General features: G+C 43.5%; 2 protein-coding genes across 3 annotated transcripts; both read right to left on the bottom strand.

Moving 5' to 3' along the window:
• Positions 1 to 214: 214 nt before the first annotated feature.
• Positions 215 to 14,591, bottom strand: RRN3 (RRN3 homolog, RNA polymerase I transcription factor). Its single transcript, XM_081169539.1, has 18 exons — positions 14,395 to 14,591; positions 13,259 to 13,361; positions 12,803 to 12,859; positions 11,087 to 11,176; positions 10,863 to 10,992; positions 10,676 to 10,732; positions 9,890 to 9,953; positions 8,894 to 8,963; positions 8,204 to 8,302; positions 7,442 to 7,522; positions 6,449 to 6,566; positions 5,683 to 5,813; positions 5,083 to 5,213; positions 3,104 to 3,288; positions 2,363 to 2,471; positions 1,805 to 1,957; positions 781 to 868; positions 215 to 616 (listed from the first exon to the last, which is right to left on the bottom strand). The coding sequence occupies exons 2-18, from the start codon at positions 13,349 to 13,351 to the stop codon at positions 473 to 475; spliced, it is 1,800 nt and encodes a 599-aa protein (XP_081025665.1). The 5' UTR covers positions 13,352 to 13,361; positions 14,395 to 14,591; the 3' UTR covers positions 215 to 472.
• A 2,793-nt stretch (positions 14,592 to 17,384) lies between these two features.
• On the bottom strand, positions 17,385 to 22,755 carry LOC308573375 (uncharacterized protein). 2 transcript variants are annotated; one of them, XM_081170242.1, is made up of 2 exons: positions 21,205 to 22,755; positions 17,385 to 18,478 (listed from the first exon to the last, which is right to left on the bottom strand). In XM_081170242.1, exon 1 carries the CDS (start codon positions 22,203 to 22,205, stop codon positions 21,501 to 21,503), a length of 705 nt encoding a protein of 234 aa, XP_081026368.1. In that variant the 5' UTR covers positions 22,206 to 22,755; the 3' UTR covers positions 17,385 to 18,478; positions 21,205 to 21,500. The 2 variants fall into 2 exon arrangements, with proteins under 2 accessions (XP_081026368.1, XP_081026367.1); XM_081170241.1 differs by having other exon boundaries at positions 21,428 to 22,755.
• Positions 22,756 to 23,000: the final 245 nt, after the last annotated feature.

Here is a 23,000-nt window from a genome sequence, read left to right as displayed (position 1 = left end):
TGGGTTGGGAATCCTAGAAAACTATTACCACTCAGTGTAGGCAAGACTGAGCTAGGTGGTCTGACTCAGTATAAAAAAAAGCATCAGTTTTCATATTATATTTTCCACACTTTGGCAAACCCTGCTTAGTTCCAAAACTTGGAATGGAGCTCTTTGCTGCTGGGGCAGGACATAGTCAAAAGCTTGGCTGGGCATCCAAGAACTAGCAACACACTTCTCTGATTCATAGTCTTTAATATATTTAATACATTAGATGAGCCATTGCAAATGAAAAGGAAATTGTTAAATTCACACAGCTTACAAAATGAAGTGAACACACCCCAGTTGAAAGTATCCACATGTTTGTTTCAGTTTTGCTTTCAGTATTGTTCCAAGAAATCGGTTTAGGAACTGTGCAAATAAACAAAAGGGTCTCTATCAGAACGATTGCCCCGACGACTTTGTATATGCTCTTGGAAGGTCACAGCAGCATCTATAGTGATGGAACTGGCAGTGACCCTATGCAGTTTTCTGAACTCTGAAGTGTAGAGTCAAAGGAGCCTGATGTCAATCCACCAATGCCATCATTTTGAGGAGTTTCGCCTTTCAGAAAGTCATCTTCCTCTTCACCTTTGCTCTGCACACACACAAAAAAGGAAATGGAAGTACTTTTCACTTAATTTGTTTTTTTGCTATCTAGACTGAGGATTTTGTACCAGACCAAAAAACACGGGAACAAACGTACTCCAAGGGAAGGCATCATGTCAGAACTAAAGGCGGTGTTTGAATAAAATTGCTCACCTCATTAATGGAGTCTGTAGCCTCTATGAGGTCTTCAGAACACTCCTCTTCCCAAAACTGATATAATGGGTTGATTATGTTCTTTGATCTGCAAAAGGCATGATATAAAGAGAGTAGAAGAAAGCAGATGCATGTGCTGATCACAAGGCCATTCCGGTGCCATCCAGATTCCCCTACAGTGGAAGAGGCTATCCTTCAATGGGTTAGTTCCCCCACTGCAAGAGGGCAAAGTCAGTTTAATGGCCATTCTATACAGTACAAAGTCTTCTCCCAATTGCCTAACTGAGGCCAGGTGGCCACGCCAATGCTTTCTAGACTTATCTTCCCCTCTGCCTTAATAGGACATGGAAATGTTAATAATGAAACCATCCTACATGCCAATAGCAAACTCAGTTTGAGCAGCCAAAACAACACTTTGTATGAACAAGAGGGGAGTCATCAACAAGCTCAGAGGTTTCAAAAGTAAAAAATGGAACACGCATCTAGAGGAAATGAGAACCCCACAAACAGTGCAATTGGTACTGAGCAAGGACTCTCCCCACCACAATCCTATGCTGGTGCTACACCACCAAAGTACAGTGGTACCTCGGGTTACATACGCTTCAGGTTACAGACTCCGCTAACCCAGAAATAGTGCTTCAGGTTAAGAACTTTGCTTCAGGATGAGAAGAGAAATCATGCTCCGGCGGCGCGGAAGCAGCAGGAGGCCCCATTAGCTAAAGTGGTGCTTCAGGTTAAGAACAGTTTCAGGTTAAGTACGGACCTCCAGAACAAATTAAGTACTTAACCCGAGGTACCACTGTATCCAGCTGGACACAGATGCACAAGATTGACATGACACAGTTCCTCCCCACCCAGATCGCCACAACACTACTGCATCAAGAACTTGTAATGGGAAACGAAAAGCAAAATACAGCCTGTAAACCTGAGCAGAACACAATAAGGAGTGCTTTGCTTGGAAGTGCCGAGGAGGCTCTTTCCATAGTAAGTAAAAGAAGGTTCGCTGATGTCTGGAATTAGATACCTTTTGAGAATATAAGGGTCAAACGGGAAATAGCTGTCAAGGGGGTTTGTGCAAGTCTCAACAGAGTCACCCCCACAGCTGCTTCTTACAACTGGCAAAACTTGCCGCCTGTTCCTCTCGATGATGGTGTCGCAGAATGCGATTTGGTATTTCCTGGAAGAGAGCAAAAATGGCTGGCTGAAGTTTTCTCTTTTAAGAAGAGAGATGCAACCACAAAAACAAGCGCACCAAAAACAGCTAAGCCCCTTTCTACTGGCTCAGGTGGGACCCAATCACATCTGGCTTCTCTCCCAGTAGTGGCACTCCCACAATGAGTGACTAAAATTGCATACATTGGGAGGACCCTGGGGGGCAGCAGGGCTTGCACAGCTGAGATGCTGGGCAGGGGGTTGAATTTACTGTCACAATTCGGCCTTCCAGCCTACAAGCATTGTCCAAACAAGCAGAGCACACATCTGCAAGGGCCTATTATTAGAAAACAGAAATATATTTTGACATCTATATTTCTGTATTCAATTAACAATATTCAATAGAGCTATTTTTTTTAAAGACGCTTACCTGGTAATGGCAGCAAAAAAATTCACAATGGAAGGCAAGCAGACCTTCAGGGGGTTCAGCTGGCACATCACAATGCGTTCAAGGTTTAAGCTCTGCAGGAAGGCCAAACCTTCAAAACAAAACGAGCAAAGAACATTTAGCGCTTGGGAAAGCGAAACCTGTTTAGGCAGTATGCATTTTTCACAATGCCCATGAGGCTCGGTGCCGCTTTGAATGCTACAGGAGAAAAGTGTTTGTTTCTAAAAGCTGCACACATGCAACAAGAAGGCACGGTAATTCCTGGCAGATAAAACATACAGCGTGCATGCTACTAAATGCTTTAAATGCATTGAATAGGAATGTCTAAAACAGTCTCCAACGGAGATGGTGTTATCTGGTGGGTCAAAGGAAAGTTAGGAACACAGAAAGCTGTCATGCCAAGGCAGACCACTACTCAGTATTCTCCACAGATGGCCAGTAGCTCTCCAGGGTTTCAACCCTACTTGGAGATGCTCTACCATTGAGCTATGGCCCTCCTAATTCAACTGAATTAACTCCAGTTCAAAAGAGGAATCTCCTAAATGCTCTTCCACCTATATTTGTTCTGCTCTGTAAACTTATTCATGGCTCCCCAACTGAGAACTCCAAAGATGTGCCCAAGTACTAATGAGAACAGTCCCCACGCACCTGCTTCTCGCTGTGAGCCATTCAGCTATTAAACTGCCAAATTCTGCCTGAGCTGTGTTTTTCCCATATACACACCTTTCTTTAGGTTTCCGTCCACTATTTGCTTGTGACGAAAGATGATCACGTAGAATGCAGCCTGGCAGGCAGCATAAAAGGGCCCGTGAAGAGTGATGTCGCAAAAGGCTTTCGCCCCTGTGCCCTGGTTGTCGATGTACACGTGCAGCCAGTTGACCAGCAAGTCCAGGCAGGTTTTCACTGTACTGCAATGGGGCCAAAGGAAAAAAGCCTAATTGAGGGCAGCTGTCCCGCATTTCACAAGTGGGTCAGTAGCTACCATTTGGGACAAGGTGCAACGAGGCAACTACATTCTTGTTAGCAGTTCAGGCTTGGTCACAAAGCCAAAAATGCATCTGGGCATGCCAAAAGCATTCCATCTATTTGCAAAACAAAACCAGTATTTGGAAATCGGCTGAAAGGACTCCAGCTACAGAGCAGAGCAATAAGGGAATTGAAGCAAACAGAAAGGGTGAATGGCAGTAGCTGGAGTCCAGGTGAAGACTGAAGGCTTAAGGTATATACAGTGATGCACCTGAAGTGAGGAAAGCAGATAAGTAAATACAGTCATACCTCATGTTACGTTTGCTTCATGTTACATTCTTTCAGGATACGTCCCGCGGCGACCCGTAAGTACCGGAAAGGGTTACTTCCAGGTTTCGCCACTAGCGCATGCGCAGACATGCAAAATGACATCACACGCATGCGCAGAAGTGGCAAATAGCAACCCACGGGTGCGCAGATGCACCGCTGCGGGTTGCACTCTTTTCATGTTGCGAACGGACTTCCAGAACGGATCCCGTTTGCAACCAGAGGTACCACTGTAGTAGAACACTGCTGTTGTAAGATTCAGAGCAACCAGAAGGAAGTACAGTGGTACCTCGGGTTACATACGCTTCGGGTTACATACGCTTCAGGTTACAACTCCGCTAACCCAGAAATAGTGCTTCAGGTTAAAAACTTTGCTTCAGGATAAGAACAGAAATCGTGCTCTGGCGGCGCGGTGGCAGCAGGAGGCCCCATTAGCTAAAGTGGTGCTTCAGGTTAAGAACAGTTTCAGGTTAAGTACGGCCCTCCGGAACGAATTAAGTACTTAACCCGAGGTACCACTGTACTTCTTTCACACAGTGCATCCTATAAGATGGTAGTGATGGACGGCTTTAAAAGAGGATTCCGCATATTCAAGGAGAAGGCTGTCCCAATTTCTACAAGCCATGCTCTCCTTCCACTGCCACAGCCAATATGCCTCTGAAGACCAGCTCCTGGGAATCGCAAGTGGGGAGTGTGCTGTCGTGCTCATGTCCCGCCTGGGGGCTTCCCACAGGTTGAGCAAAGCGAGAACAGGATGCTGAACTAGATGGCTTTTGGCCTGATGCAGGAGGGCTTCTCATGTTTTTGCACAGACAAGTCAGAGCAAGGGCTGACTTGAAGAAGGGCTTAAGACAAAATTCCTTGTGTGGTTCTGGACATCAAAGTTGACCACCAAACGCCGGAAAAGAAGCTTGGTTATGGGGACCACTCTACCTATAATGCTATTCAAGACTTAGCTCAGGGGTAGGTAATCTGTGGCTCTTGGGATGTTCTGGGACACTTGCATCTCCCATCCTTTGCATTCTACTGCCCCAGGCAGCTGCCTGCATGGCAGAATGGGACACCAAAAATAGGAAACACTTAGCAGTCCAGGATAAGCTAGTCCTTGGGAAAGATATGTAAGCTCAGTAGTAGAACATCTGCTTTGCATGCAGAAGATCCCAGATTCAAACCCTGGCATCTCCAGGTCAGGCTGGGAATGTTCCCCACCCAAAACCCCGGAGAGCTGCTGCCAGTCAGAGTTAGACAATACTGAGCAAAATGGGCCATTGGTCTGACAGCGTAAGGCAGCTTCCTATGACAGCTGAGTCTCCATCGCATGAGCTCCTTCACTGCACTCCTCAATTCCACATATCTAGCCTTGCACAGCAGATCAGTAACTACAAAAAGGAAGTTGGTAGGCTACTTACACAACCGGAACAAACTTTGCCCGTGCCAAAAAGCTGCCGGTGTAATTGGCAGCAGCCTGCCTGATCACAGCCGGAGTATTTGGATTACGAAGCATTTTCCAAAGATGCTCCACAAAGGCTTCTGCAATTCCCTGTAAGACAGAGTCACATGTGGCAAGACATCAAATGCAGTGGAAACTAAATCCATGGACACTATTTGCAGGCATCAGTTACTTCTGGGAGTAGGGGTGAGGAACATGTAGCCCTCCAGATCGGCTCCAGCTTCCATCAGTCCCAGTCAGCACGCCCAATGATCAGGGATGAGGGGAGATGTGAGTCCATTAACATCTGAAAGTCCACCCTGACTTCAGGGAGATACCCAGCAAACAGGAACCTTTTTGGCAGTGAAAGCAATCAACATGCCTGCATATGTTGGAAGTAGCGTCCTTACTCAGATCTTGCTCACCAAGACAACTGCGGATGCTTTTAGCTCCGACCCCCAAGGCCTAGGCCACAGTTCCTTGCAGCCCCCCGCCCCACACATTTAGGGGATCTGGGATGGCTCCTCACATCAATAAGTGGAAGCAAAGCACGGCAAGAGAGGCAATTAACTATACGCACCAGTTTGAAGCTAGAGAGGTAGAACATGATGTACTGCACGTGACATGAGCCATGGGTCGGCAAAATGAGCTTATCAAACACTGTCACCAGATCCCGATACAAATCCTTGGTGTTGCCAATATCAAGCTTCCCTGAGAACAAAAAAAAAAATTCTGTTACCACAGCATCGTGCCAAGAAACAGCATGCCTATTTTTCATGTTTACAGTAATGTTTTTTAAATCAAAATTTTATTGGCCAACCAAATACAGGTTATAGCAAGAAACAAACAAAAGAAAAGAAAGCATTTTTAGCAAGCAAGCAGTGGCAGTAAATATAAACATATGTAATAAACACATGTAATATACAAAAACATATATATCAGGTCGCAAAGCTGGTTTCATGGGTTTTCCCGAGTTGGGAAGGTTTCACAGCACACACAGCGGTATTGAACATAACAGGCTTAGCCAGATTAGACAGCAGGTGTTTGATTTTGTCAATGTCACTAAGAGTGGCAATCGACTCTAAAAAAATATTTAAATATTTTGCCTAAAAAGGCACTGATAAAACTCCACATGGCTAATCTCATCTGGCATAACTTTCTCCTGCCCTTAATACAAACATCTACACACAGACCTGTCTTGCTTCCTCTTACCCACTTTAAGCCTGCAGCATGATATTCAGGAATCTCCTGCTAGGTTGTCCCACAGATTATTTCTATCATCTCTGCTGCCTCCTCACTATCTATCTCAAAGAAATAATTTAAGCACATTGTGCAGGGGTAATTACCGTTCACATGGCAGATATCTTTAACATATGAAAACAAGACAATCATCAGGATGTCTAGGCGTTCTGCAACTGGGTGAGCCATCACCTCATTCTTCTCCGGGTTTTCTCCATCTTCATCCTATTAAAATAAAAGTACTGAATAAAGAGTACTGAACTCTGGTAAACTCTGGAAAATCACCATTGTGGAGAAGCTTATGTATCAAATGTACATCATCATCATCATCAACATTAAGGGGGAAGTAAAACAGGGTGCCTTCTGTTCAGAAGGGAGGTTTATTTTTCTTGCTAATGAGAATAACTCAGGCAAATGCAGAGCCATTATTGTGTCTTCATCTAAATTATACACAAAGTAGTGAGAATTTCAGAAAACATCAAAAACAGATGTTATATATATTAACTTCAGCAAGGATATTCTTTGCTAAACCATGGAAGCAAAGCCAGGTTCTGAGAAAGCAAAAATTAATTAAAAATATATGCGAAAAGCTAGAATTTATAAAGTTAACAAGGATGGTACACCCATATAAAATTGTGAGAAAACTGGTAAATGGAATCCAACAATCAAATACACACACACACAGGACACAGAGCTCTATGTATGAAATAGGTATAACATTCAGGGTCATATTGTTTCCTGCTATAAAGGAAATATAAGCAAATATTCAACCTATATTTTTGAAAGTGCTACAAAAAATAATTGTGATGTCAATTATTTCGTTATCGAGATATTGTAGGAATACTGAAAGGCTTATATAATAGGATGTGTTGCATTAAATAACATTCTTACTAATATTTGTATTATCATGTATTATTTGTATTATCAAGAACATGGATTCCCCCAAAGAATCCTGAGATCCATAGTTTGCTAAGGGTGCTGGGAACTGTAGCTCAGTGAGGGGGTAAACTACAGTTCCCGGGATTCTTTGAGGGGAAGCCATGTGCTTTGCATGTATGGCTCGGATGTGACCTGTCGCACTGCTCAATAAGCACACTTGCCATGTCAAAGAGTCCTTCTTCAGCAACCCCTTCACTCTCATCCTCTTCAGCAGCTTCAATCTCTTTTCTCGGAGCGCTCACCTGTTGTAAGGAGTAAGGATACTGAACATTTCTAAAGGCGTTTGGTACGCATGCAAATGAAGGTGCACAACAATTCTTAAAACTTAGATATCCCACCCCCAGCTGAAAAGGTAACGGGTTTGATTGAAATATTACCCAATGTCACATTTATATCCTGCCTTAATTGCAAGGAGCTTAAGACACCACACTTAGGGGAGAATGCTCCATTGTGCGAGCAGAAATCCTCACGCTGATGAAACTTTCAAAGAATCATAGACTTCTAGAGTTGGAAGGGACCCTGAGGGTCATCTAGTCCAAGCCCCTGCGATGCAGGGATCTCAAGTGCATGCAGAGCTTTGGACACAACCCCTATAATTTACTTTCCCACCCAGGAATGGGTTAAAAGCAGGCTATCCATTGAAGCCAGTCTAATAAAACCATCTATACAACCATCTCTTTTGTCCACTTTTTATAAACACTGACCTGGAGATGGTATGGACATAGGCAAACTCGGCCCTCCAACTGTTTTGGGACTACAACTCCCATGATCCCTAGCTAGCAGGACCAGTGGTCAGGGATGATGGGAATTGTAGTCCCAAAACATCTGGCGGGCCGAGTTTTCCTATGCCTTCCTTTTCTAAAATGTAATAGAAAATAAAGGTGAAAGAATTAAGTCTTTTACAAACCACACCCTATACTTACATCAATCTTTAATACCCTTTCAATAACCAGCTCCAGAATGTCATGCCTCAGAGTTGGGATATATCCGCTGATTCGTAGCATGTTATGCACGTAGCATTGCTGCAATGGAATTCCCCCACAAAAATGATAAATTAAAAAACATACACAAAACGTTCTTCTTGTATAGAAAACCATTTGAGTACTAAGGCTAACGAGCCTCTTCAATTTGTAGTTTAAACCCACCGCAGACTGGATTTTTTCAAGGTGGGCCTTTGTTTTTCAGTTTCATACTGCTTGAGCTTCAGCAACATAGGTTTGGGTCAGGGATTTTTTTATGGTGTAAGGCACCACACAACAGAAGGGACCACAGCTCAATCATAAAGCTCGTGTTTTGCATGAAAGAGGTTCCAGGTTCAATCCCTGCCAATATCCTCTGTTAAAAGGAAATCAGGCAAAGGGAGATAGGAAAACAAAACAGCCAAAGCAGAAAATCCCTGGTGAGATGGAAAGACGAAGAAGGCATTAACACTTGAAGGAATAGAAAAAGCTTCTACATGCTGACAGTTCTCTATGCTTATCCTGTATCTGGACCATCAAGATCTGTGGATGCTCAACTTCTGCCACTTTTATTTCAAGAGGGTCATTAACAATAGCACTGACGCAAGACACACAAAGGAAAATCCCATTTTAAACTGAAGGCTGATTACTTACCAGGGTTCTTTCTGATTTGTTAACGAAGGGAAATTTGTCAACGAGCACCGGCATGAGAAACTGCGGAGTCCTGCAATGCAAGTGTAAAGAAGCTTCAAAATAAGTTTGAGCATGGGACAGCCCATTAAACAATCTCAGCAAATGAAACATTTCAGGAGCTAAATGATGAAAGTCATATAAAAAAAGAGGCACAGGCATTGATTCACAATACTGTTTTCCACCCAAGTTTGAGACAGATTTCTTAACATAAATAAGGGACTGCTTAAGAAAAGTATACAGTAATGCTATAAATAAGATTACTGGGCTATCTTGCACATATTATCTCTTGGTGGAGCAATTACAATTTAATCAATTTATTACATAAATACATAAATTATTAATTTCATTTATTGACTGATTTTAATTGGTCACATCTAGTTTATCAGGAAAAATAAAAAACAGGCCCCAACAGCACAGTGTATACATGCAAAGTCTTTAGTCTTTTAAAAGACTCATTGGAAACTCAAGGTGGAGAATTAGATCTGTCCTCAGGGAAGAATAATCACACATGCGGTTAATCGAGAGTAATTTATTCCCTACCAAGATAGTTCACTCGCAATCATACTCCACCTAAAATAATGCACTGAAATGGGGGGGGGGAACACTTTATACATTAAGCAATTTAATTGAAAATACAAATTATTATGATAATTCAGTAGCACCCTAAACACAGGAGTAAGGCTTCTCTTTCTTACAAGCTTTCACACGTCATACCGTAACCGATTACAACAGTAATACAGAGGAACCAATCTAGGGGAAGACATAATTTGAGGGCTGCTAAACGTATTTATACCAATTAATACCACTGACCTATTTTGAACTACAGAATATTATCAATTTAGGTAGCTTTGTCACTTGAAGCTAATATGCAAGATGTGTGATTGTGTTTCAGCTAGCAGGTAGAAAAGGCTATGAATTAACTTAGGGGGTGTACCAAATCAATCATTATGTACTTACAAAGGGACGTATTTTGCAATTGTTTGCAGTGCTCTATGGCAAGTGTCAAAGCCTTCAGTAACATCTGCAAGAATTGAACATCATCAAACATGTATGTTAATCCAGAAATTTTTCTTATATATTCATGTTAGATTTTATGGGAGCACTTCCTCAATCACTTAAAGTAGACAGATTTGGTGCTATTATATTGTTTAAACTTTATGTCTAATATATGGGAGTGGCAGGGCTGGGCGATAACTGGTTTTCATCATTGTGATATATCACCTGCTACACATCACAATATACTGATATATCAAGATGTCTGAAAGAAAAATGGAGCTATGTAGAGCCATTGGCTGGCTTCACGGTTTACACCACATTGTGATTTTTGCATAGCACACATACAGTGCACATTATGATTTGCAATATATCGTCAGGTCAAAAATTATGAAACTGAAATCATGATATGGACTTCAAACGGGTTTTGGACAATATATTGATATATCACCCAGCCCTAGTGAGTGGCAACGGCTGCTAGCTTAGATAGCTGTTAAAGGGAATTAGGTAAATTCAGGGAGGGTAAGTCTATCAATAGCTCCTGCTGTATGCAACCTCCAAGTTTCATTCAATGGAAAACCACAAATATCAGAGAGAACTAGATTTCACCCTTAACCAGTGTAGTAAAATGAAAATAATATGGAACACAGGAAGCTGTCTTATACTGAGTCAGCTTACACTGACTGGCAGCAGCTCTCCCAAGATTTTGTGCTAACATAACTGACCATTAGACATGAAATGGCTACTCACTTTCATCATCATCTGAATCCGAAATGTCCACATCGTTCTCTTGAATGGTTATTCGAGCTAGGTGGAAACAGAATTATTCTATTATTATACACTTCACGTGAGAATCTGATTGCCAAACTTAAGTTCAAATTGAATATGGCCACCTGGTCAACAATACAAGGCAGAAGAATAGAAAACCAAAACTCACGCGGTACAAAGTGCGAGACAATCATTGCAAGACATGGCCTAAGGTAGATTGTCTGTGCCGACACCAAGTTGCTCAGGAAAGCCAAATACTCTTCCACCACAGTCTGGCTCCTTTTCAGCCACTGCACCCTCTGCAAAGTTACACATACAATTAAGTTCGAATGCACGTTGCACAGACTGAATCAAGACCAAGTACAGCAAACATTAGAAATGGCACACTCTTACCAGTAAGATGCTGACTAGTTGTTCAAACTCCTTGGTCAAGAGTGTAACGGAAGACCGAAACTCACCCAGCCAGTTTATAATCTGGTCATCCTGCAAACAGAAGCAATTTCTCTTTAATAGTCTGAACTTAAAAGGTGTGTAAAAAAAACCCACCTATTAGTAACGGAGGTATTTTTTAAAAAACTGGGTTAATCCGACAGAAGGGCTATTAGGCTTCCACATATCACTCATTACTGGGAGTGTGATGCCACCCTCTGGTGTGATGAGCGACCAGTCTTCCTCTCTAGTTTGAAGCTGGAGAGTGTGCAGGGTTCATCTATGCAGTTGTGTAGTGATCCTAACCCTTCCCCAGCTCTAAGGCTGGAAGGAAGGCCGGGAACTCTGTAGCAGTTGTGTGGCTAAGGTATCCAGGGCACCTCCGGATGACCCCTGCTCCCACCCACCTCTCCCATGGGAAAGGCAAGTGAATAGTGGGCTAGGATGGCAGCTGCCAGACAGAGGCACTCCCAGGCAGATCTTCCTGCAAAACAGGTAGAATGGAATGGGGTGCTTCTTGGGCTGTTGTTGGGCAGTGGCCAGGCCAGGAGGAAAGGGGCGGCAACAGGGCCAGAAAAAAACCCTGCTGGGAACCCATGAAAGCAATTGTGGAGATAAAGGATAGGGCCTACTGGACAGCGGCTCCTTAATTACAGAACCCCATCCCTCCATATGCTGTCAATTGTGATGATTTTGAAGTACACTCAAGTCTCTTTTCCAGAGCTTTTATTAACTTGTTAGTGATTTTTCGTCATTTAATGACTTACGATGGATCATGAGGTTTCGGCTGCTGTTTTGTTACTGGTTCTGGTATACGTAGTAAATTTTATACTGAAAAACTGAGTGAACTTTTCTTTCTTTGTAGATACATAGTTGACCTTAGAATTACTTAAAAGTTAAATTTCTGTTCATATGAATGATTTGGCAAAGGAGGCAGGGAAGCCAGACACAACAACACTGCCTTCACATCAGTCAAAAAACAAACATATTGCTGGTGGTCCCTAAGTTGGATTTGGAACCGAGCTCTTAAAAAATTGTTTCCCCCCAAAACGGGAAATAGCTGAGTTCTTTTGAACCCAACTGTGTGCATATTTCAGACCCTGTTGTGCCTCCAGTAATATCACTGGAAGCACAACAAGGCCTGATCCCTCTCTCAGTGAGCCCCCAACAACCCCATTCCTTATCTTTGTTGCTGCTCTGCCAATGGAAGCATAGATGGTCTCTTTTGCCCCTTCCCTCTTTGACACCAGACACAAAGATTCAAGGAGCTTTGGGTAACATCCGGAGCCAGCAGCACTGAGCAAACCACATTACCTAGCATTCTTTGTGTCTGACATGCAGCATGCCAGGCATTAAAAGGATGATGCACAATCCCCCTCCATTCCTCTAGTGTCAGAACAATCACAAGGGTAAAGGTGGGAGTAAGCTAGGGACAGAGGGAAGCCATAAGTTCCTATGTAGCTTAGATTTTATCAAAGCTTCTGGGCTTGTAAGACTTCCTTGAAATCAAGTCTAACATTACACGCCTGTATTCTAAGCTGTGGTCAGATCTGTTACTGATTATCCTAGTTATAATCATAAATGGTACACAAAACTGCAACAATTCATTCTCGTTCATTTTTTTCTTACATTTAAGAAGTCATGCAGAGCACTGAAATACTTGGATGAAAAAATCCTTACTTTTAAGTCTGGATCTAACAGCTGATGCTTCAACAAATCAAATTCGGTTGTCTCACCCTTCAAAACAAAAACATGAATTAAGTTGTACCCTAACAAATCATGCAGCCTTGCATCAAAGCTTATTCGATCCCTATTGAAAATAAATAGAGAGACACATTGGGTGTATTACTGCTTCAAAGCATAAAAGCAATTAATAGAGGTTCTCTTCTCTCTCTTTTTGCAACATATGTTAATAACTTTACTGTAGCTCCTCAAAACCTTTTTTTCAGATTTAGTGACTATATCTTGTTTTCCTTGCACTTCTTTCTGTGAAAATAACTAAGATACTCCAGAGACAGTGGGAGTATACAGCTAAAAGACAATCTCTTAAGGCCAAACTTGCATTTTTCATTAAAAAAAAACACACCTTTCAAGACAGTCAGAAAATACAAAAAATGAGACAGATAACCATACTACCTTTTGGTATTTTAGAAGGATGTCTGTCAATGTCCCACCAAATCTGACTGTTTTCCTTGGTGGAGATTTTAGAAACTCATCTGCAGCCAACATGTCAGCAGTCCTAGGCAGAATAAAACATATGAATGAACACAGTAAACCAGTGCTTGAAAGTGTGTGTGAGAAACCAGCAAGGAATAAATACTTGTGTGTGCGTGTGTGTTAAACTCCATACAAGCAAGGGTTCTGAACACAATTCCAATGTTGAATTACAATTTTAATTTATTCCTTATGTTGATATCCCACTTTACCTCCAAAGAGAATTAATGTGGCACTGATTGATTGCATTTATATTAAACCATTCCTCCAAGAATCTCAAGGTGGTGATGTGCATGACCCTCCCCTGTTTACAGCTAAAGAGTGTCAGAATAGGTCCAGGGTCAGTGAAGACCTGTCACTGCCGTCGCAACCTAGCCTACCTCACAGTGCTGTTGCGAGGAGATAAAAAGTAGGTTCGGTAAAAGGATGGTAAAAAAAGCCACACGCCAAGTCTTATGAGGAACCGTTGAGGGAATTGGGTGTGTTTAACCTGGTAAAGAGGAGACTGAGGGTAGATATGATAGCCATCTTCAAATACAGTATCTAAAAAACTGTCACATGGAAGATGGAGCAAACTTGTTTTCTCCTGCTCTGGAGGGCAGGATTCAAGTTACAAGAAAGCAGATTCTGACCAAACATCAGGAAGAACTTTATGATAGCGAGAGCCGTTTGACAGCGGAACAGACTCCCTTAGAAGAAGGTGGACTCTCCTTCCTTGGAGGGTCTTAAGCAGATGTTGGATGGTTACCTGTCAGGGATGCTTGAGTTGAGATTCCTGCATTGCGAGGGGTTGGAATAGATGACCCTCGGGCTCCCTTCCAACAATTCCATGATTCTTCGGAGATTCCGAGGATTTCCACTAGGACATCCTTCCCCACGCCCCTAAATCTGCCCTAGGGGATCCCACCTAAAAGTAGATTTAGGGGGCAGCAGAAATCCTTGTGCTGACAGGACACGTTGGTGGAATACGATTTGGAGCAGCTTGTTGGAAACGCAGGAGACGATGCAGTCAATGAGCTTCCCCCCAGCGCACCTCCCTCCCACCCTGGCAGCCTCACCTGCGCTTCGCCGAGGCCTGATTCAGGGCCTCCGTCTGCCGCCCAGCCCGCGGGGCCGTCGTTTTTCCTTTCCCCACGAAGCCGCCGCTTCTTCCCTTTCCATCCTCCTCGTGCGCGCAGCCCAAGAGACGCGAGTCTTCCCCACGCAGCACAGCCAGCGCAGAGGTCTCCCTCGGACGTCCCCGGAAGTGAAACAAGAGGTGATTTCCGAGTCGGCGAGGGGCGGGCCTTCCGCAGTTTAAAGGGCCACCCGCACGACCGAAGGCGCATCGGCACTTCTGGCTCTGCGTCCCGGAGCGGCTGGAAAGAGGCTCCGTGGAATGTGTAGGCGCCGCGGTATCTGGTAATACGGTAATGCGGAGCCCGTGGTGGTTTAGACCGGCGGACTAAAAGCGGGGTTCGAATCCCCCGCCGGGTGACGTTTGAACTGCCTCACAGGGTTGTTGTTGTTGTTGTGTGAGGATTCAAATGGGAGAGGGGCAAAATTCTCGACTAAATCGCAGGAACATGTTCTGGTCTTCCCCCCACAAAAAACAAAAAAAACACTCTGGTTTATACGCGTGGAGTTCTGTTCTGTCGATATGTATGTGATAAAAATCATTTTTAAAGAATTAATAAAAGAACTTTTTTATTTTGAAAAAACGGAGGTGGAGGGAGAAGCGTTGTTCGCTACCTTGAGCTCTTTGGCGGGGGAGGGGGGGAAAAGGTGGGATGTGAATGGAATGATTTGTTTGTTCCGTACAATGGATATAGCACTAAGCACTTTCTATAAAAAGACTCAAAACAGTTTACAAAAGATAAAACGGTAAGATCAAGAAAGGTTCGCAAGCCTACTTTAAAATCTACAAGTTTTTTTAAAAAAAATGTTACATCAGATTAAAACGACCTTCCTAAGTATCTGAGTAGGCTTGTCTAAGCAGGAATGCTTTTAGCAAGCGCTGAAAAAAAGAGTACACTGAAGCTGCCTCCTTGATCTCAATAGGCAGGGAGTTCCAAAGTCTAGTCGCTGCCACACTAGATGATCAAGTTCTTGCAAATGAGGGACAGGTATTATGCAGTGCCTGTAATAGTGCCAGTTCCGCCAATCGGCATGGGGTAAGGCAATCTCGTAGGGATGAAATAATGAAATACAAATAAATGCAGTGCAGTTCTGCATCGTATGTATGTCTACTTGGAAGTGCTGCCAAGATCTAGGATTTCATCCTTAGCCTAATAATAGATCCCTGCCTATTTATGAACTATGTGTGGCAGCACACATCCAATGCATGATTCCGTGTAACTCTTCACGTGATCTCTTTGTTGAATTAAACTCAAAGGGGGCACTTCTGAACAGGTATGCATAGCATTGAAATACCCTATCAGTTTTGCAGTTTGTAAAAAAAAAAATGACAGTATTTGAAGCTGGAGTAGCTTCAATACTTTTTTACAATTTAATTTTTGTTACGTTTTGGGGTTTATTTGATTTTCCAGTTAGGTTTGGGGTTGAACATGGCAGGAACCACAAGTAAAGGCTCTTGTTCCTGTCTGTCTTAAAGAATGTGATCATGAATGATTTCCCTTACACGGGCTGCATACACACCATGTACATGACTTCCCGCAAAGAATCCTGAGAACTGTAGTTTGCGAAGGGTGCAGGTAATTGTAGCTTTGTGAGGGTAAAATACGGTTGCCAGTATTCCTCTGGGGGAAGCCATGTGCTGTAAATATATGGCGTGCATGTGGCCATGGTCCCATTCTGCCCTATTCAAAGCCAAATGAAAATGAAGGGGAATTTTGACCATGCTTCACATACAATTTCATGTGAAACCATTGTAAGGTAGTAGCGAAGTGCTGTACTGAGGAGACCCAGGTTCAAATCTTCACTCACTGGTCGAACAATGGATGGCCCTACTATTAGGCAAAATGAGGCAGCCACCACAGGTGGATACTATGGGGCAAAGATAAGACAAAAGTTGTATGAGCCATGTGGTGCACGCTGTGTCTTTTAAGCTTGCCTGCTGCTCTTAGGTGCGATGGAGGACTCTGCCTCTGGCCTCACCCACCAAAAGCACATGGTCCCTGGAATGCTGACTACTAGGAAATGCAGCCATTGGGCTTAGAGATGCCCCACCCCCAAGTTTATGGTGTGTATCAGTAGTGTACACATTTTTAATAACAACCAAGCAAATGGACAAATCACTGCTGAACTGCACCCACCAATATGTGGGCTGAGGTCTAGATGAACAGAGGCTGTTTTAGGGTGGCGCAACTTCTGCAGTCACACTGGACGCTGCACTGCAGGGGGCACCAAAAGGATGCTGTAGAATGGAGTGTGAGAGGCAGGAGCTGCCAAATTTTAGCATCACATAGGTGCTGAATTTGAGCATCTGCACAGCAAGGCATTGAAGGCAGACCAAGATATTGCTACATGCTACGACTTTCAGGCATAGGGGTCAAATGAAGCCTGGATGGACATGGATAACATCAAACATGCCAAAGATAGAATTGACTTGAAGGGGATTGTGGGGTAGAGACTGTACAAATCCACCTTCTCAAACTGAAAAGACGTCCCCCCACAAATATCTGATCCTAGGAAGAAAAGGTGTGTGTGTATGAAGCAAGTATATTTCCATTGGGTCTGCTAATGAAATCTTGTACACAGAGACAAAAGCTCAACATGTCCCCTCCCAAGTTCTGAAAATGTTTTGTTATACAATGCTTTAGCTCTGTTGTGCACAAGTAAGTTAGTAGTACTTGGGAATGTGGCCCCAGAATCTATGAATAGATTCTGGGGCAGGCAAGTGAGCTGAAGGAGGTGGAAAAGGGAAACCTAAGAAGCTAGTAACAGTATATTTTTAGTAATGGAATGCCAGATTCTTGTTTGACACAATATCTACTTTTCTGCTTGTTTAAAATAATCTCTACCTGTTCCTTCATTCTATCAATTCAAATGTAAAGCAGAATCACAAAAAAGACAACCATTTTTATTAACAATTTTGCCAGTAGCAGTATTGAATCAAGGTGGCAAAACTTTATTTAATGAGGTAGGTACAAACAGTAGACCTTCTAGTTGCCTTTGTCATACCAGCATTCTTTAGAAACATTTCTAGAATTATTATTATTATTTTAAAAAAATCAATGGCCAAGTTTCACCTATTTCACATTGTAGTAGAATCTACTGCATTTCTATTTTCTCTCTAAGATGCAACATTTCTAATTCCAAGCCAATAAAAAAAGGGTGGGGAACCTGAGAATTTGGAAGACTGGACATTTCATTCAGTACATTTTACAGTATAAAAATCCACAAAATGACCAGGATGGATCCAAACTTAAGTTCACCCAACTTAGGTCCCACTAAAAAGCAGTAAGACAAGTCCCATTAGGTAGATCCAATGTCAGTCATAGTCTGAGCAGACCCACTGAAATCAATGGACTTAAACCACTTGCCCATTGATTTCAATGGTTCTACTCTGAGTACACCTTAGTTGGATATCACCCATTGATTTCAAAGTGACACAGATACAAACAACTTGACCCAAGTTCATACAACTTAAATCCTGGGATCCAACCCACTTCAACAATCATTCATAAAGGTCCCTTCACCAACGGATCTTAAGAGCATTCATATAAATAAGACATATCATGTGTTTAAGGCACTTTTGAGGACTTCTAAACCCTGCTTTCAGGGTGTCAAAACTACATCTCCAAGATCTTAGTCCTGTGAATACTTCCACATAAAAGTTTTAGTCAGTAGCGCACATTTACAGTTTGAGGATCAATGCCCTTGTTTTAAGAGTAGGAGTGTTATTCAGTTTATGGAAACATTTTTAAAAAATATAAATCCTGTTGTCCTTAAGTAATTGTTAAGTTGAATAACTGAATATAAATCCTTTTACACTGCTTAAGATATAGGCAATGCTGTTTTCCAGCAGAAATTTGAAGCATAAATATTTGGCAGAAATGTGGTTTCATAACACAGTGCAGATTCCAAAGAGTTCATAGATGGTTCTATGTAGTTTTTCCAGCATCTTGTGACTAAGATGATGTCCACATTTGTTTTTCATCATAACTCACAGTAATAGTAAGTAACAGTCTTTGATAATTCCTGAAAGGAAAAACAAACAATGTAAATAAAATATTTTAAGTATCAGCCTTTTTTAAAATATGGGGGAAATTTCCTACCAAGAAAAACGATTATGGAATCAATAAAATATGACCTGCAGAGTCTTCAAAGCATCTTAATTACCGGTAAGTCTGATTACACTGTCAGACTCAGATCAATGTATTGTACATTTTTACCATTCCATGTAACTTAAGTATTTCTTATAATACTAATAGTGATGCTATTCTTAGAACATCAGTAAGCCAACTCTTCCATATCTCAAATCTTTCAGTGTGTGTATCCAATCCCATTCAACCTGATCACTTTCTTTTAGACTAGAGCTTATCTAACAGTGAGAACTGTTCTTTGATTAAAAAGCTACTATTCTTAGAGGACTACTTTTCACAGAACTCATTAGGTCAATAGTTTCAGCTCATTAGTATAAGAAAATCAAATTATAAGATGAAAGTCAGTTTGTGTTCTGTATTGTACTTGCGTATTTAGAGTGGTACAGATGTAATTAACTCTGGTTGTAGAAGTGGGAAATTATGCAATCACCCACTCCTTCCCTCTCTTGTGTGAATTCCCTTATGCCCTGATGTTCTGCATTAGACCATTGCCAATGCTGACCAAAGCTGCTTCTGATCTCCATGATGCAATTCTAAAAAGAAAACCAAGAAGCAAACTTAAAAACAAAGAAACCCCTGCAGAAATCAAATGTCTTTTGAAATAAAGACTAGACTGCCCTCTTAAAAATAGGTATGAAGGCACCATAGGTGTGGAAACTCTCTGCATCATGCTACCCCATATTTAACCTCACAAACATGAGGGGTCTGGAACAGGACCGTTTTGCTCAAAACACAAGAAATGGGCAACCTATGGCACCTCCAGATGCTGTTGGACTCCAGCTCTCGTCATTTCCAACCACTGGCCATGCTGACTGTGTGTGAAGGAGGAGGGTCCAACATCTTCCCCATCCCTGATTTAGAAATGTACCCAGTTGTACCCAGAAGCTTATAGCCAACCAGTCTGATGAGTACTGGTGTAACATTAGGTCCTACACCCACTAAAAGCCAATCAGGTGCATTCTTCTGACACCATTAGCAGTTTCCCAAGTTATTTTCAACAGTAGCTTTGTAAATAGCATCCTGCAATAACTGATCCAAGGGGTTGCCAAGGAATCGAGTGGCGCAGTCCCTGTGCTCCAGACAAGCCTAGAAAAAGCACTCTTTGCCATGACCAGAGTATCCAGAGCAAGTTCAGTTCAAGAAGTACTCCCAACAGAAAGTTTAATCCTTCCGTAACTCAATTCCACTCCAGAAGAGGTAGATCTCCTTGACTATGTGCCCCCCATCCCTATGTAGCATTAACATTTCCATCTGATCAAAATATATAAATAAAATCTGGATTCAGTTTCAGTTTGCTAATCGTTATTTAGCCCCAAGCAAGCTCCAACATAAATTTAGAGCCATTACTGCTGCTTGAGTTAGAAGTTACTAGCATACTGATAGTGTACTGATCATCCATATAGTATCTCCCACTTGAACAACTGTCTCACATAAATACAAGTCTGTAAAGATTTAACACATGATAAAATTTGCTATTGTTCCCAGATAAGGAGCATTGGGAAGCGCCAAAATCATTTGTTTTCCTTTTCAATAAAACAATTTGGATCAGAAAAGAGGAAAAACCCTACAACTTTACTTAAATATTTAAGGTTTGTAGGAAACAATGTATACACATTCATAATGAACTATGAATTATTACTTATCTTTAAGATAAGCAATTCATTAAGCTTGCTAAAGGACTCCACCAAGTACAGTCATCAAACGATCAATGGGAGGAGGCAGTGTCAGGTACAAAGTACTGACCTAAGTTATACTTGTTGGCATCCGTCTGTCTCGAGAGACAATGGAGTGTGCCTCTGGGGGCGAAGTCAAACCACCGTGTTAGCAGCACTAAAGCAGATTTTTCCCTTGTTTGAAATCTGAGAGCCAGTGTGGTATAACAGTTATAGTGTGCAAAACTAGGACTAGGGAGACGCCAGTTCAAATCCTCCACTCAGCCATTAAGCTCTCACAGAGCACCCTTGGCCCAGTCACCACCTTGTTTTGAAACAAGTGACATGTAACCAAGGTTTATTGTTGGTTACAGCACTTAGACGAATGCTTAACCATGAGCCCTGGTTCAGACAACATGCTAAGCCAAGTATCAGCCAGAGAGACTGCGGAAGAGCAAAGCCATGGTTTGCCTTAACAGGTTACCTAACAGCAGCAGTGCTCAGCCTAACCTACTTTGCAGGGTTGTTGTGAGGACAATGATGTACTCTGGGTTGTATTCAATGTTATTCCTCCTCTTAGAAGACCCACTGAAATTAATGGTCATGACTAACTTGGCTCTATTAATTTCAGTGGATCTACTCTGAGTAAAAGTTAGTAAAATATTGTAACTCACTTTTCAGGAGGAAAAAACCTCTTAACAAAGTGGCACACAATCACAGTATCAAACCCACCCCTGACACCCTGCGGGGGGTACCATACATATGGGCATAGCTAGGATTCATGTTTGGGGCGGGGAGGACACCCACCTGCCATCATCCTCTGTCTATCTAGAAGTTTCGGAAATGTCTCAACAACAGTGGTTTTAAATTACTTTCTTTTGACCCCAAGTGCTTGGTGGAAAAAAATCTTTCTACAAGTTCCAAGTATTATTTTTTTTGAGTTATTTACCTGGTTGTGGGGGGCGGGGAGCTATAGCTGCCCTCACCCACCCCACTTTTGATCTCCTTGGGGCTGGAAACGCAATATAGGAATGAATAAAGACAGGCAGTTGGAGGAGAGGCAAGACACACTTATCCTAATGATGATGATAATGACCATGCAGCTGCCATGAGTGAGTGGGGTCCTGCGGGCCCGTCGGGCGGCGCGTCCTCATTCACCCCCCGGCACCCACCTCGCCGACCCGGCCTGGCTCCCGGGCCTCGCCGTCCGTCCTCGCCTCGCCTGCTTCCTCCTCCTCCTCCTCCTCAGGCCGCCTGCAGCTCCACCGAGCTGGATACCGTCGTGGCCACCGACGCCGACGGGGCGCTGGCGAAGTGAGCCCTCCTGACGGAGCCCGGCTGGCACTCGGGGGACCGGGAGAAGGCGGTGAAGGGCCCCGAGAAGCGCATGCTGAGGCTCCTGACGAGCCGGACCAGGCCGTGGCCTGCGGGCGCCCCGACGGGCGCCGCCTTCTTCTTCTTGGTCGAGTGGCGCCGGAGCCCCACGTCGTCCTGCAGCTCGGCGGCGGGCACCTCCAGGTTGCCCACGTACCAGAAGACCCACCAGAGGAGGCTGAAGAAGATGCCCACGCCGCCGCCGTAGATGAGCAGGTCGGCGAAGAAGACGTCGACGAAGACGCCCACCAGCAGGATGGCCAGGCCCACCGCGTCGAAGAGCAGCGCCATCCAGAAGGCGCCCGCGCACCGGCCCAGCCCCCCGCCCAGCGAGGCCATGGGCGCCGAGGCGGCGGGCAGAGAGGTGGCCGACTCCGGAGGAGAGCCGAAGGCGCTTGACAAGGAGACTGCGCTGGACCAAGGCGAGAGCAGCCCGTCCGAGGGGACGGCGCCGGGCACTTGGAGCACCTGGAGCGCCGCCGGCCCGCCCTGCGCACCTGAGGCCACACCTGCCGCCCCTGAGGGGGACAAGCTCCCCGCCTGAGGCGGCGGCGCCTTCCCCAGCGCCACAGCCATGCTGGGCGAGCAGGAGAGAATCCCGCCTTACCTGAGGGACCGGGAAGGACACGCCCTCCTCCTCCTCCTCGCACCTGGCGGGGCGGGGCGCGCGCACCTTGAGGCGGCGCGCGCGTCCCTCCCACCGCCGCCACCCCGACAGGTGTCCCCTCGTGGACTCTCCTTCCCAGACACCTCAGGCGGTTCCCCATCGCTTTTCCTTCCCAACCCAAAGGGGAGAGAGCAGTACACGCCTGTGTGTTTGTGCAAAACGCACCCCAGGGATAGTGGAGTCGGTGGAGTATGAGACTCGTGGTCTCAAGGGCTGTGGGACTGAGCATGACACGGGGCAGGGCCGGATTTAGGTTTGATGAGACCCTAAGATACTGAAGGTAATGGGGCCCATTATATGTCCAGCTGTCCTTTGTCAACAACAAATTGTCGCTGTTTTTTGTGTTGAATATATACTATATGGTAATTTATGGACCTAATAGGTATCTAAAGTCATTTACACAGGCAGAATGTAGGCACCCTTTATATAGAAATGATCAAACCAGCGATATTTTAGGGAGCAGGCTAGCAGGCGGGGGCCATTACTTACATCATAGGAGCCTATACAACACAAAACACTTTTATTTTATTTTATTAGGTTTTTATTAGTTTATTAGGTTTTATCATTATATTTTATTATATTTTATTATTTTATCTTATTTTAATAGTTTATTAGGTTTTATTTTATTAATTTTTTATCTTATATTTTGGAAATATACATCCAGGAAATATATTTATCTTATATTTTGGAAATGTACATCCAGG

Source organism: Podarcis bocagei (assembly GCF_964188305.1).
Source record: "Podarcis bocagei genome assembly, chromosome: 14".
In the NCBI taxonomy this organism is placed as follows: Eukaryota; Metazoa; Chordata; class Lepidosauria; order Squamata; family Lacertidae; genus Podarcis; species Podarcis bocagei.
The sequence above is the reverse complement of the archived record's forward strand: the minus strand, read 5'-3'. Positions and strand labels throughout refer to the sequence as shown.